General features: G+C 35.6%; 1 protein-coding gene across 2 annotated transcripts in view; it reads right to left on the bottom strand.

Moving 5' to 3' along the window:
* Positions 1-12639, bottom strand: part of tbc1d32 (TBC1 domain family, member 32) — a 188422-nt gene that overhangs the window by 49226 nt on the left and 126557 nt on the right. The window contains exons 27-29 of one of the 2 annotated variants that reach the window (XM_039747662.1): positions 10974-11099; positions 9150-9233; positions 6405-6559 (exon numbers count right to left, since the gene is read on the bottom strand). In XM_039747662.1, coding sequence (XP_039603596.1) covers positions 6495-6559; positions 9150-9233; positions 10974-11099 — 275 coding nt within the window. In that variant the 3' untranslated portion in view covers positions 6405-6494. Of the gene's footprint in view, positions 1-6404; positions 6560-9149; positions 9234-10973; positions 11100-12639 lie in introns of those variants that run through there. The other variant, XM_039747661.1, reaches the window with a different exon arrangement.

Genomic DNA, 12639 nt, shown 5'->3' on the forward strand with positions numbered 1-12639 from the left:
GCCCACTTACACATCATAGATTATCTTCTGTTTCTTTGTTTTGTTCCTAATGCTTCAGCATCTCCAAAAAAACTGACTCGGCTTCTTCTGCTGCATGCAATGCTTTTTCTCCATTTGCCGTTCTAAATGTAAATATCCTGAAGCTGCTTATTCCATTACAGAGCTAATCCTCCTTGCTCTATCAGACATAAAGCAGAGCTAACCCTAAAAGAGACAGCAGTCCATAGCTGAGCAATTTCATGCACACACCCCACATTTAACTGAAACCAAGTCAATTTAAACTTATGAATCAAGTCCCACACACGCACATACTGTATACACAAACAAAACATGCAGACTCCACATAGCCAGTGACAGGACTGGAATTAAAATGGTGGAGCTGTGATTCAGCAGCATTAACCATCCTATAATACCCAACTTAATTATAATTATTTTTTTCAAATTCAACTGTTGTTTACTTTATGATTTTTTTTCAGTTATAACAATATGATGTGCAAATGGTAGATTCAAAATTTGGTATAAACAGCATGAATCATTGAATCCGTCCTGCCTTCTGTGAACAGTACCGGCTGGTGGTGGTGAAATGGTGTGGGTACTTTCCTGGCACACAATAATCATCTTAACACCAACTGAACACTATAAGATTTGTTCATTTTGTATGTTTTCATTTTTGAACATATTACCTTTTTAAGCGGACTATTCTGAAAACTGCTTAACTTAGCCTTGTAGGGTTAAATATCAATGTGTACTGTTACAGAAATCTTCATTTTAGGTGAAACAGTGGGCAAGTTTTAGCCATCAATTACAGTAAAAGATAATAAGGTCAGTAAAGTGAAAAGGACTGAACAGACTATGACAGCAATTCCCTAGATGGTTCACCAAAAAATGAAACAGAATGCATTCTTGGTGTGTTTCACAATCTATCTCCTCTATCCATCACTCATCTAAAAATAATCATCATACTACATTACAAGTACTGTACAAGTTTGAACTTCTTGTCCTCCTTTGCTGCAAGGATGTTTGGAATTTATGCTTTATTAATAAAATTGTTATAGTTAAACCAACTAAAAGCTAAAGTGTCTCCCTTTTTCTACTGTGTCACGCGGGTGATAAATATCAGCAAGAAACTAAATTGCAAGTTTCTTTATACAGTAAGGAATTCTCCCCAATTACTTTTCAATCCTCTTACGTAGTCCATTTTAATGGGTAGTCAGTCGTCACAATTGATGAAAGGACTGCTACCTTACAACATAAAATATTGTTTTACTTAATAACATGTTATGATTTATTTCTACTCTAGAAATGTACTGTTAAAGAAAAAAAAATCAATATTTTCCACACATTTATTTTTTTCTTCGAGGAAGCAAAATTGGGTAAAACATTTACAGGATAGAAGGAAAAAAGTTGTCAGATTTATGTAGGTTTTGATGTGTGCTGGTCACACAGTGTTTAGCAAGACTGTTATACCTACAGTCCTAGGTTCAAATCCTGGGTCTAGACAGTGTCTGAATGGTGTTTGGACATTCCTCCTATGTCTGTGTGGATTTTCCTCTTAGTACTCAGGTGATCTTTTAACATTTCACAAAAAGCATTATTAGGTTGACTGTAAATGCACATTGGTTCAATATAAATGAGAGTAGGTATGCATGAATGTGTCTTTAAATGGAATTTGGCCCTGTTCAGGGCTGTTTTCCATATTGTATCTAATACTCCAAGTACAGGCACTGACATTTTGTGACAATTACCTGGATAAGCAGGTTTGAAAATAGATAAGCTGATGAATGAACTGATGCTTATGTACTATGCTTCAGTGTTATGAGAACCTGCACTTAGTCTGCTTGGATTTTGAAAGTTCTGTTGTACTGTATCTAAAACGGGTTTTTAATTTGGTATGTAGATAGGACCAAAAGTCACCTGTGACATGTAGAACATTTCAAAATGAAAAAAGTCATGTAATTTTATTATCCTTTATATTGTACAAAAGGTTGTCAGTGTTACAGTTTAATAGTTTTAGGTTGTCGTGGTCTATGGCCGGCTTGTCACCACGGCCAATACCCCCAGGCCACCAGATGGAGCTCTCCCTGCAGCATGGAGGCGCCCCGGATGCCAGCAGGGAATCATGGACCATGGAGTTTTCCCTTACAAACCTGCTGGATACCCCAGAGGCCAACAGAGGACGCTGCAGGGAGGAATAGAGAGTCATATGTGCCCTATAACCCGGAAGTGCGTCATAAACAGCGCAACAGCAGAAGTGACATACTTCCGGGATGAAGAAAAGGACTGTTTATCTGACCCGGAAGTGATAAAGGTCACATGAACTGGGGATTGGAACACTTCCGGGTCAGGGACTATAAAAAGACTGTGACAGCTCCCAGACGGCGAGCTGAGCTGGGTGGTAGGAGGGCAACCTGTCCGAGAGTGGAGGATTGATTATTGTAGTTATTGTGGTTTGTTTAATGAGTATAGTGGTGGACAGGGTGCTTTGTGCACTGTGGATAATAAATAAAGTCAACTTTTGGACTTTTATCTGGTGTCTGGAGTCTTGGACAGGGGTTCAAGGGAGCGATAGCGCCCCCTGTCACAGTGTATAAAATGTATTTTCACACATACTTTGTAATTTTTGTCTATTTAAACATTAATAATTTTTAATGTGATATTATTTCGTTTTTGCACCACCATTATGTATTCTGTTTTCACTTATCATTGCCGACATATTGCGTACTTTTCTGATGACTGTGAACATGTTGTTGTTTGCAACACTACAAAATTGCTACCAGGTAGCAGCCGGCAATTATGGCGTGATGTCATCACTATTTAAGATGGCAGCGTGAAATCAGCATTGTCCAAGTTTCTGAATGTTCAAAAAGAAGATTTGGTAGATGTTTGGCTAACGTATTGGGACCAGACTATTGGTATGGTTTGTCTTCTGACGTTTGACCCACACTTTGTTCTATGACTATGTTCCTTCTTATCTCCCAGTCCAAGATAAATTTCTGCAATATCTTTGGCCTGCTGTTTCCACCTGGTAGTACAAAAACCTGAACCATAAAAATGTGAGTGACCCAGAGTTGAAGAAGGATTTTGAAGAAATCAAGCAGGTCCAGAAGGACACGAAGGTACCGCAGCCCCCAACATATTGATAGATCAAAATATATTTATTTTTTTCCTTCTTGATTATAAGCCTCTTGAAAGGGCCTACAGACTTTATGATGTGAATCAAATCTGCTGTTTTTTTGTTTAACGTATTCCTAAACAAATTAATTTACGTCAAAGAAAATTAGGAAATTAGGACTTTTTGTTTGTTTTTCACTTTAATTTTAGAGTATTGGGCTTTGGTGATGACTTCTTTTATCTTTCTGGCTTTTGACCCAAATGTTGTTTTTTTCACAAAGTTTTCTCTCATCTCCCTGTACTCCTGGTCTGGCAAAACAGACAGAAGAATCAGTTTCTCTTCCAATATTTTGTATTTTAAGGAAAAAAATGTACCTTGTGCTCGGTGCTGGATAAAGTACCCAATAGCCCTACTTGAGTCAAAGTAGAGTTACATTTCTGGAAAGTGACTTAAGTAAAAGTAAAATATGACTAGAAAACTAGTCAAGTAGAAGTATAAGTATCTAACTTATGTACACTTAAGTATTAAAAGTACAAGTAAAAGTAGTATCTTTCTGTTTTATTAACAGTGGATTCAGAGAGTATTCAGACCCCCTAATTTTCTGCACACTTTACTCTGCTGTAGATTTCATCTTAAAAAGATGCATTTTTGCCCATCAATTTATACTCAATAACTGGTCATGAAAAAGTGGAAACATGTTTTCAGAAAGGTTTACAAATTCATTATTCTTATTATTATTTGTTATCAAACTCTAGTAAGACATTACCTTTTATTAAATAATTTTTAATAAAGTTCACTACCTAGAGCTGTGTTTCTCAACCTCGGTCCTGGGGGCACACTGTGGCTGCAGGTTTTTGTTACAACCAGCTTCTATTTTTAATTGGACTCCTGGGCTAATGAAGTGATGTGTTATTTCCCAAGTTCTGTGTTTTGGGAACAATATAGAAATTAGAAAACTAAGTTTGGTTAAAAAAAAAAAAAATTATATATATAAAAATGTACTCAGCAGTTATATGGGAATATTTTTTTTTCTTTTTAACAATATTTTCATCTTTATTTTCATTCTGCTTTTCTAGGTATTTGTATTGTTTAATTAATCCATTATTTACTAATTAGTGGGTCTGATGCTAAAGTACTTACTTGATTATTCAGTGCTGTTTGCCTGGGTGTCTGCTCTGCTCATTTTTAATTGGCATTAATAAGATACAATGAAGGGGAAAAACTGTACAGAGAAAGGGCAAAGTATAATGAAATCAACAAAAGAGAGTTAAGCATTTAAATCTATAGCAAAGCAGAAACAGTTCTAAATGTCTTATAATTGTAAAAAATCATGCTGCTGTGCTTTTCTGAATGTAGAATAAAATAAAAATAATACCAGCTAATTAAAGGAGATCAGTGTTATCAGATGTTGTCACTGATTAGGAATCTGGTTGGAACAAAAGCCTGCAGCCACAGTGTGTCCCCAGGGCCAAGGTTTGGAAATACTGACCTAGACTTTAATCTCATCAAATTTAAAATCAAAAGAACAGCCATTTGTTTTTTTCTTGGGGTTTACCAACACTTTCGCAGACTGTTTTGAACCTGTGATACCCTGGATAATACTGGAAGACATAAGCCACCAACGAGACAAGGTGAGCATGTGAATGCACCAGCCTATCTCACTGGAAAGTGTATTTAGCCCCCGTCTTGTTTGGCAGACTGCTACCAGGACAGCTTCTGAATGCCACTGCATCAGCCATGAAAATAACTGAGATTGAAGTCTACACGTCACCATTCATCTTCACCCTCAAACATTCAGCCTCGCCCCATTATATAACCTGCAGTGAGGTGTACATGAATCACTGAGCAGACATTTTCATCTTTCATACACATGAATTTTCATAAAGTAGTTGTTTCTAAAGCAAGGGAAACATGTAGTTTAGATAATTGACTGAATGATGCATTGTATTAGCATAGATTATTTATTCTCAGGTTTAATATCACAGTAACAAACATGGCCAGCAAAATACAGCAAAACGTTTGAAAATGCTTTGAAAATTTTATACTCAAAATATTCTCAAAATATGCTTAAGTACAGTAACAAAATTATTTAGTAGTTCTACTTTTTGCTATATAACACTGTGCCCACATACCACTCCAAGATATGTTTAAGTGTAGGTGTAATTAAGGTGTAATAAGACAAAAATCTGCCATAGCTCCACTACCTAAAAAATAACACCAATGACTTGTTCTTGTAAAAGGTTACAAATAAAAATAATATACTACACGAAGTGAAATATTTAAAATACAAATAATCATTAAGAAACCTTACCCACAGAAATCTTAAGAGAGTTGAATTAGGACTGTTGGGCCAAAGTTTAGAACATTCTAACACAACTAATGTTGCCTGATGCCAGCTCATAGTCACCTAAGACTAGTTTTACTCATTATTACTTGACAGATGTTTGTTTAAAGCATGGCCACCTAATTTACTGAATTTGTTTTTCGAAAAACACCACTGTGGACTCCTTTTTCTTCTTGCTGCAGTTGATTATTTTAGTCCATCTAACCCCATATCCTTAAACACTGATTGAGACCAAGTACTGTATATGGAAGGTGATTTGGTAAAGAATGATGACATGAAAATGTAGTGGTGTGAGAAAGAATCATGTCTGCAATTAACAATCAAACAAAACTAAATTTTTTTCAGCAATGTAAATTTTTCAAAATGTGGTTTTCTCAAAATAGTACAAACCATAAGTAGACTACTGTCTTATTCCTTTTTTAGCACCAGTCAGGAAAAAGCTGTACTATATGGCACATCCATTTCATTAAAATACTATAATCTTCATGGAGAAAAGATTTTTACCATTCTTGTTAATTACATCAATGATGCCTCAAAGATTTTTTAATGATGTTCACCTTGTTTTATATTGTTGGAGGATTTTCCCTTGTGCCCTAAAAAATAAATAGGATATCAATTTTGGAAGTGTTGGAGGTCAAGGAATTTAATGGTCATGTCGTTTTTTTAATTTGGGGCATTTTTGAAGACATTATTTTTGAAATACATCTTCCTTTTATCTCATTTTTTTCCATATTGTTCATATTTTTCTTTTTATTGTTAACCTCTTGTGTTTCTCTAAGTGCCTGAATCCAGAAAGCCAAGAACAATTTAGGTCAAAAAAAAAAAAAAAATTTTTAAAGTGATTCACTTTTGTCTTTGTTTTCCATTTGTGGATTTTAAAACACTAATATGAGCATGTAACTATTCCACCTTGGGGTTCCACATTTATCAGTGCTCTGACTTCACAGGGTAACTGCAGTTTAAAGTAAGCTGGAATCAGAAGATGGATTGCAATTGTAATAAAAGGCCAAAGTCATAAACAGAAGGACAGGAATTAAGTCAACAAAGACCAGGACGAGAGACAAAATCATAGATCAAGAGAGTGTCAATAATTACAAAATAACCTATGAAAGAACAGAAAACAGATTGTTACCACAGATATCATTAACAATAATAACATAGTTTGTTTTTAATGTATCTTCATTTTTAGACAGAAAAGAGCAGATGACGCTGACCTTTGTATCATTGTAGTAATAACATCACGCATCACACACTACCAGTTGTCCTGCCTAGCAGCCTGAATCACAAACAGTAAACAATGGCGGTGCTCATAATAAAAACAAAAGAATGCTGTGGAGAGATGTAATTAAAAAATAATGTCCTAAAAAAAACCTAAATTACAAAAAAAAAAAAAATTCATCATATGGCCATTAAATTCCTTGGCCTCTAAACCCCTTAAAAAGATATCTCCATTATTTCATTGGCCAAGGAAACGTCTTTAAAAATACAAAACAAAGTCCAGATTATGACAGTTTTACAATTAACAAAATTTGCTGAAACTGAACAAATATTTGGAAAGATTGCTCTATGTAAAAACATTGGTAGTATATAAACAGTCATGTAACAGATGTTACTTGAAAGGTAATAATACAATACATTTGAGTGAAGTCTATAGTTTTATGATATTGATTCATTTTTAATTCTGGTATATGGAAAAAAATCACAGCATATCCTCTAAGACCATAAATGGAATGTATTAGTTGTGATAGAAGGTCTGTGGTTTCGGGCCAATTTTAAATAAATAAGTGGGTGAGTGTGTTTGATCGCACTGTGCTCCAGGGGTGGAGGAGACACCTTGCTGATTAAGTATGTATGTGCAGGTGCAAGCGTTGATTAGATGCTTCATTATTGCCTTGAAAGGAGCACTGTCTCACATCTGCACCCCATTAGGAGAGGCAGTATACTGTAAATGGAGCTTGCTGGGACAGAGTTGGGGAGAGAAAGAACAAAGAGTGTAGAAACAGAGAGCTGTGAGAACAACATCAGATGTAGAGGCTAGATGAGCCTAACAGCCAGTGTGGGAGAGTTAGAGTCAGGTGTGATTGAGGTGGAGTTGACCCTGTGATTCGAGGTATGACAGGGGAGCATAAAGGATGATGGGAGGATAATTGATCCCAGGCGGTCTGGCTGTAGCTGCTTGAGGCAGCTAAGAAGGGGGTTGGGTGGTGCTGGCAATGGGTGAGACAGGGAGATGAAGAGGGAAATGTGCTGGGCTTCTCTGGCAGCACATTAAGGACCTAATGATTGTGCTGGTCTCTCATTTTAGTTCTAGATTTTACTGTTACATTTTTTAATGGATTATTTATCTATTTATGAAAATTGCACTGCACTATTTTAAGACTCTTTATTTTTGATTGTTTTAATAAAGCACATGAGCACTGCTACACCTACTCCTTGTTATGTGAGCATTTGCCTGGCTCATCCTTGGTTACATTATCGACAGTGGTAAGTTCTAGAGGCTCCCAGATGGTACAGGTAGCATGGAGCTGACAAGCACAGTCATAGAAGTATATGGCATACAGTATGTTTTGTAAACTTTCAGACATTAATCTAGTTTTACCAAAAGAAACAAAAGAAAAGAAAACATAATTTTATTAATTCTTAATGTATAGTTGGGGCAGCACGGTGGCACAGTGGGTAGCACTGCTGCCTCGCAGTTAGGAGACCGAGGTTTGCTTCCCGGGTCCTCCCTGTGTGGAGTTTGCATGTTCTCCCCGTGTCTGTGTGGGTTTCCTCTGGGTGCTCCGGTTTCCTCCCACAGTACAAAGACATGCAGGTTAGGTGCATTGGCGATTCTAAATTGTCCCTAGTGTGTGCTTGGTATATGTGTGTGTGTATGTGCCCTGCGGTGGGCTGGCACCCTGGCCAGGGTTTGTTTCCTGCCTTGTGCCCTATGTTGGCTGGGATTGGCTCCAGAAGACCCCCTTGACCCTGTAGTTAGGATATAGCGGGTTGGATAATTGACGGATGGATTAATGTATAGTTTGTTGTAACAGTCAAGGTGATTTTTCAAACATGAGAACAGGTTCATTTATGAGACAACACATTTTGTATTCAACATTTAATTACAGGTGATAGGTTATCAAATCTGGGAACAAGAGGTGGTCTGATATCCTATTTGTAGGCAAAACACTAATGTACTGAAACAGAATAAAGCATTATTTATATATATCTTCCTGTAAACATGGCAGTCATTTTTAGCATTGCCACAATTCATTATCACATCCTTCTAATGAAGCTTAAGTATTAGGAAACATCAGTAGACACTACTTGTTGAAATGCTTCTTTGCAGCAAATAAAAAAATGCCATAGTGGGAAGTTTCTTAATAGACACCATGTGCTTAAATGAAATTATCTGCAAATCCTAGATGAATTCTAATTTTGTATTCCTATTATGTTAAATTCTATGCAAAATGATTACCACTGAATAAAGACAGAAATGTTTTTGCACCATATACTGTATCATTATAACATACAACATTTTTAACAGCTGAATAAGAATAGACTTTCTGAAAGTCTTCAAGTGGTATTCAAGAAGCAAATGAATTATAACTCAAGTACTTGTAGTATTATAAGTAGATGCTCACAGAATACATAGCTAAGATAATTCAAAACAATGAAGCAATTCAGTAAGTATCATGTTTTCTCACTAACCTTTATAGTCGGTAGAGGTAAAAAAGCACTCAGATGCATTTGAAGAGAGATTCATAACAAATCTTTCAAGTAAGTCAGCCAAAACTGAAAGGAGGAAGTAGCATATAAAAGATTTTACAAGTAGTATAATATTGTGACAAAAAGCTGTTCAAAATAAGGTAAAATGATACATTTATTTCTAGAAACACTAGATACATAATAGCAATCAGCAATATTCTATGGTTATTCACAGCACTTTGAGGTAAAGAATAAGTACAATGCAACCATGCTTTGCATTTCAATACCAATAATCAAACTGCCAGAATCCAAATGTCATGATTTTCAATTACCTTCATAAGAAATTCCAAGTAACTGAATATAAGGACTAGCATGATCAGGAAATAATTTCTAAAAGAATAAATTCAGAATCACTTTATAATACATCTGACATCATGACATTCAGTGTAAATTAAACACTTTGGCACACTCCTGAAAAATTCTGATGAACTGTTGAACATGAATAAAGATGATGTAAAACGTGTTACTTGAGTATAGATTTGAGGATAGAAGGTAAGACAGAAGTCCTGAAATGGACTGAAGTCATGCCTAGAATTTCTTTCTGCCTTGCATGAAATTGAGATCAGGTAGGTTACAGCCTCCTGCAACCTCGCACTGAAGTAAGCAGATTTAGAAAAAGAATGAATGAACATTACAGTTTGGTGACAGGGTGCTAGCTTAACTATGGACAGCCAACAATAAAAACAGTATTCAAAAAGAAAATATAATAATGGTGCAAACAAGAATATCCAGTTTCATCAAACTGTTCCTTGTTTATGAAAACAAATTGCATAAGAAAATGTGTTTTGTTGCTCAAATGTACTTTAAACAGATAAATGAATAAAGGTGTAAGGCAACATAGTGACACTCTCAAAGATCGGTTCAGTTCTTGACTACATCATTTGCAGTATGGAGTCTTCACTGTCTCCCTGCCTTTTGTATTTTTGTATAGGTACTGCCATTTTCTCTTACAAATGTATGTTAGAGTAATGGGGAATACTGTATTCTCCCTCCCTAATAATAAATGAGCATGTACTGTATGTGAAAAGTAAGTGTGCCCCTTCAAATACTCATATTTTGTCCTGGTCTGACTCCTGCCTTGCACCTCATGTTTCTGGAATAAGAATCAGCTCTCCATGACCCTAATCTGGAAAAGTAGGTGTACAAAAGAAATGGATGAACAGCAGTCCAAGTTATGATGATACAATGAACATGACAAACCCTAAAAGTCCTTAAAGAAAAAAATGTATAAAATTTTGATTATATTAACTTTAACACGTTAATAAAATTAATAATAGAGGTTTTACAGTTTATTAGATTATTTGTATCTGTGTATTTTCATTTTTTTTGTTGTCATGTGGACCTCATCAGGTTGCCTATATTACTTGGAATAAGGAGTAAACCTTCTGTGAAGCTACACAAAAATCCATGAGGAACATGAGGTATTGGCTGCCTTGGTATATATGTTTGTAGTTCAAGCAAATATTTGTTGCGATTATATTAAATACTATAAAAAAAATCCTACGTGATATAAAAATTTTACTTTGTACAAACACAATAACCAAGTAATGTAGATTTCAGATTCAATAAAAAAATTATATCTTTATTAGAATTAAATAGAAGTACCTTCATATTTCAATTAAGCAACATGAATCTTATAATGAAAATACAGTAAACAGTATGCAATAATAACTAATATAATTCTAAAGAAAAAATCAGACAGAAAATGTCCTCTGAAGAAGTAATATAAGCCAGTGTATTTACAGTAGATTATTGGTAAACACTCACCATTGATTTTAAGTAATTCAGGTTTAGTTGTCATGGTTTTGAAAAACACTCTCCTGCAGTTATCAAGCCAGTTTGAATGCTTTTCTGAAGTCCTTGATGATAACAAAAATTTACTGACGTCATTGTCTAAATGAAAAAATTGATAATACAAACAAATACAGGTTTCTCCATTAAAATCATTATGGTTATTATCACATATCCAACAGAGGTTTTTACTCAACAAGACATATTACAGTTGTTAATAAGTATTTTTGCTGCTCAGAAATTGTGTTTAATTATCCTGGTTTCAAACACTAGCTCATTCTCCACCAGTGTGGAGTTTATTTGCTCCCCAAACATGCACACATTAGGTTATCTGGTAATTCTACAGTAGCTCTGGAGAAGTAATTGAGATTGCATATTTCAAAGTGTACTCTGCAATGTACTAGCACACCTTTCTGGGTTTGAAATTGGAATTTATGATGTGTTATGGGATTTGATCCTGTTCTAAAGTACTAAAATAAATCTTCAGTATGGGTAAATATGTATAAAATTGATTTTTTTAAGTAAGGCACATTAACATCATAACATATTATACTGCGATTCATATAGTACACAGCAGTGCATGTTACTTTACATATTGTATAAATACTGATTATTGGCTGTTTCATAAAGAGGACAGAGACAGAGAGAGAAAGTTTGGGACCATGCACGTATAGCATGCTGCCACATCCACCATTCAATGAACCACCTGGATTAGGATCCCGAGTGCAGCAGGTGACACCTCAGCACCACACTGGAACAGTGTGACGTTTGTTATGGTGGATGGAGTGCCAATTCTGCCATCAACCCCCAAGTTTTCACTGTAAGATGGAGGACCTGCTTGCACGGCCGGATGCGGATTAATATCATATTCAGGACAAACCAATTGTAGGTTAAGAGCCTTGCTCAAGGGCCCAACAGAGTAGAGTCACTTCTGCCATTTATAGGATTTGAACTGGCAATTTTCTGATTGCCAACACAGATCTCTAGCCTTAGATCCACCATTCCACCCCTGTTTCAAAAAGCATTCCTAGTATTTTTGGTTTCTAGGAAAACATATCATTAATTAATTTAAGTTCAATGTAAATTGTTATATTATAAAACAGGATAAATTATAATGTGACTTGTACTGCATGTGTAATTACAAAAATGTTCAAATGCACAGTCAAAAATCCTTAGTATGCACTTAATAACATTCTTAGTCAAAGAAGAAAAGTAAAATCAAAAAATCTAATTTATCAGATTACAATTTCTGACAACCTGTATTTTTAGACTGTTTTTGTAGACGGATTGGGAGAGCATGGGGGGCCATGAGGTCGCTGGAAAGGGGTGTGTGGCGCTCCCGATATCTATGCAAAAAGACGAAGGTCCAAGTCTTTAGAGTCCTGGTGCTTGCTGTCTTGCTATATGGTTGCGAGACATGGACGCTATCCAGTGACCTGAGACGAAGACTGGACTCCTTTGGTACTGTGTCTCTCTGGAAAATCCTTGGGTACCGTTGGTTTGACTTTGTGTTAAATGAGCTGTTGCTCATGGATGGATGGATGGATGGATAGATACTTTATTAATCCCAAGGGGAAATTCACATACTCCAGCAGCAGCATACTGATAAAAAACAATATTAAAGAGTGATAAAAATGCAGGT

Source organism: Polypterus senegalus, chromosome 3 (assembly GCF_016835505.1).
Source record: "Polypterus senegalus isolate Bchr_013 chromosome 3, ASM1683550v1, whole genome shotgun sequence".
Taxonomy (NCBI): Eukaryota; Metazoa; Chordata; class Cladistia; order Polypteriformes; family Polypteridae; genus Polypterus; species Polypterus senegalus.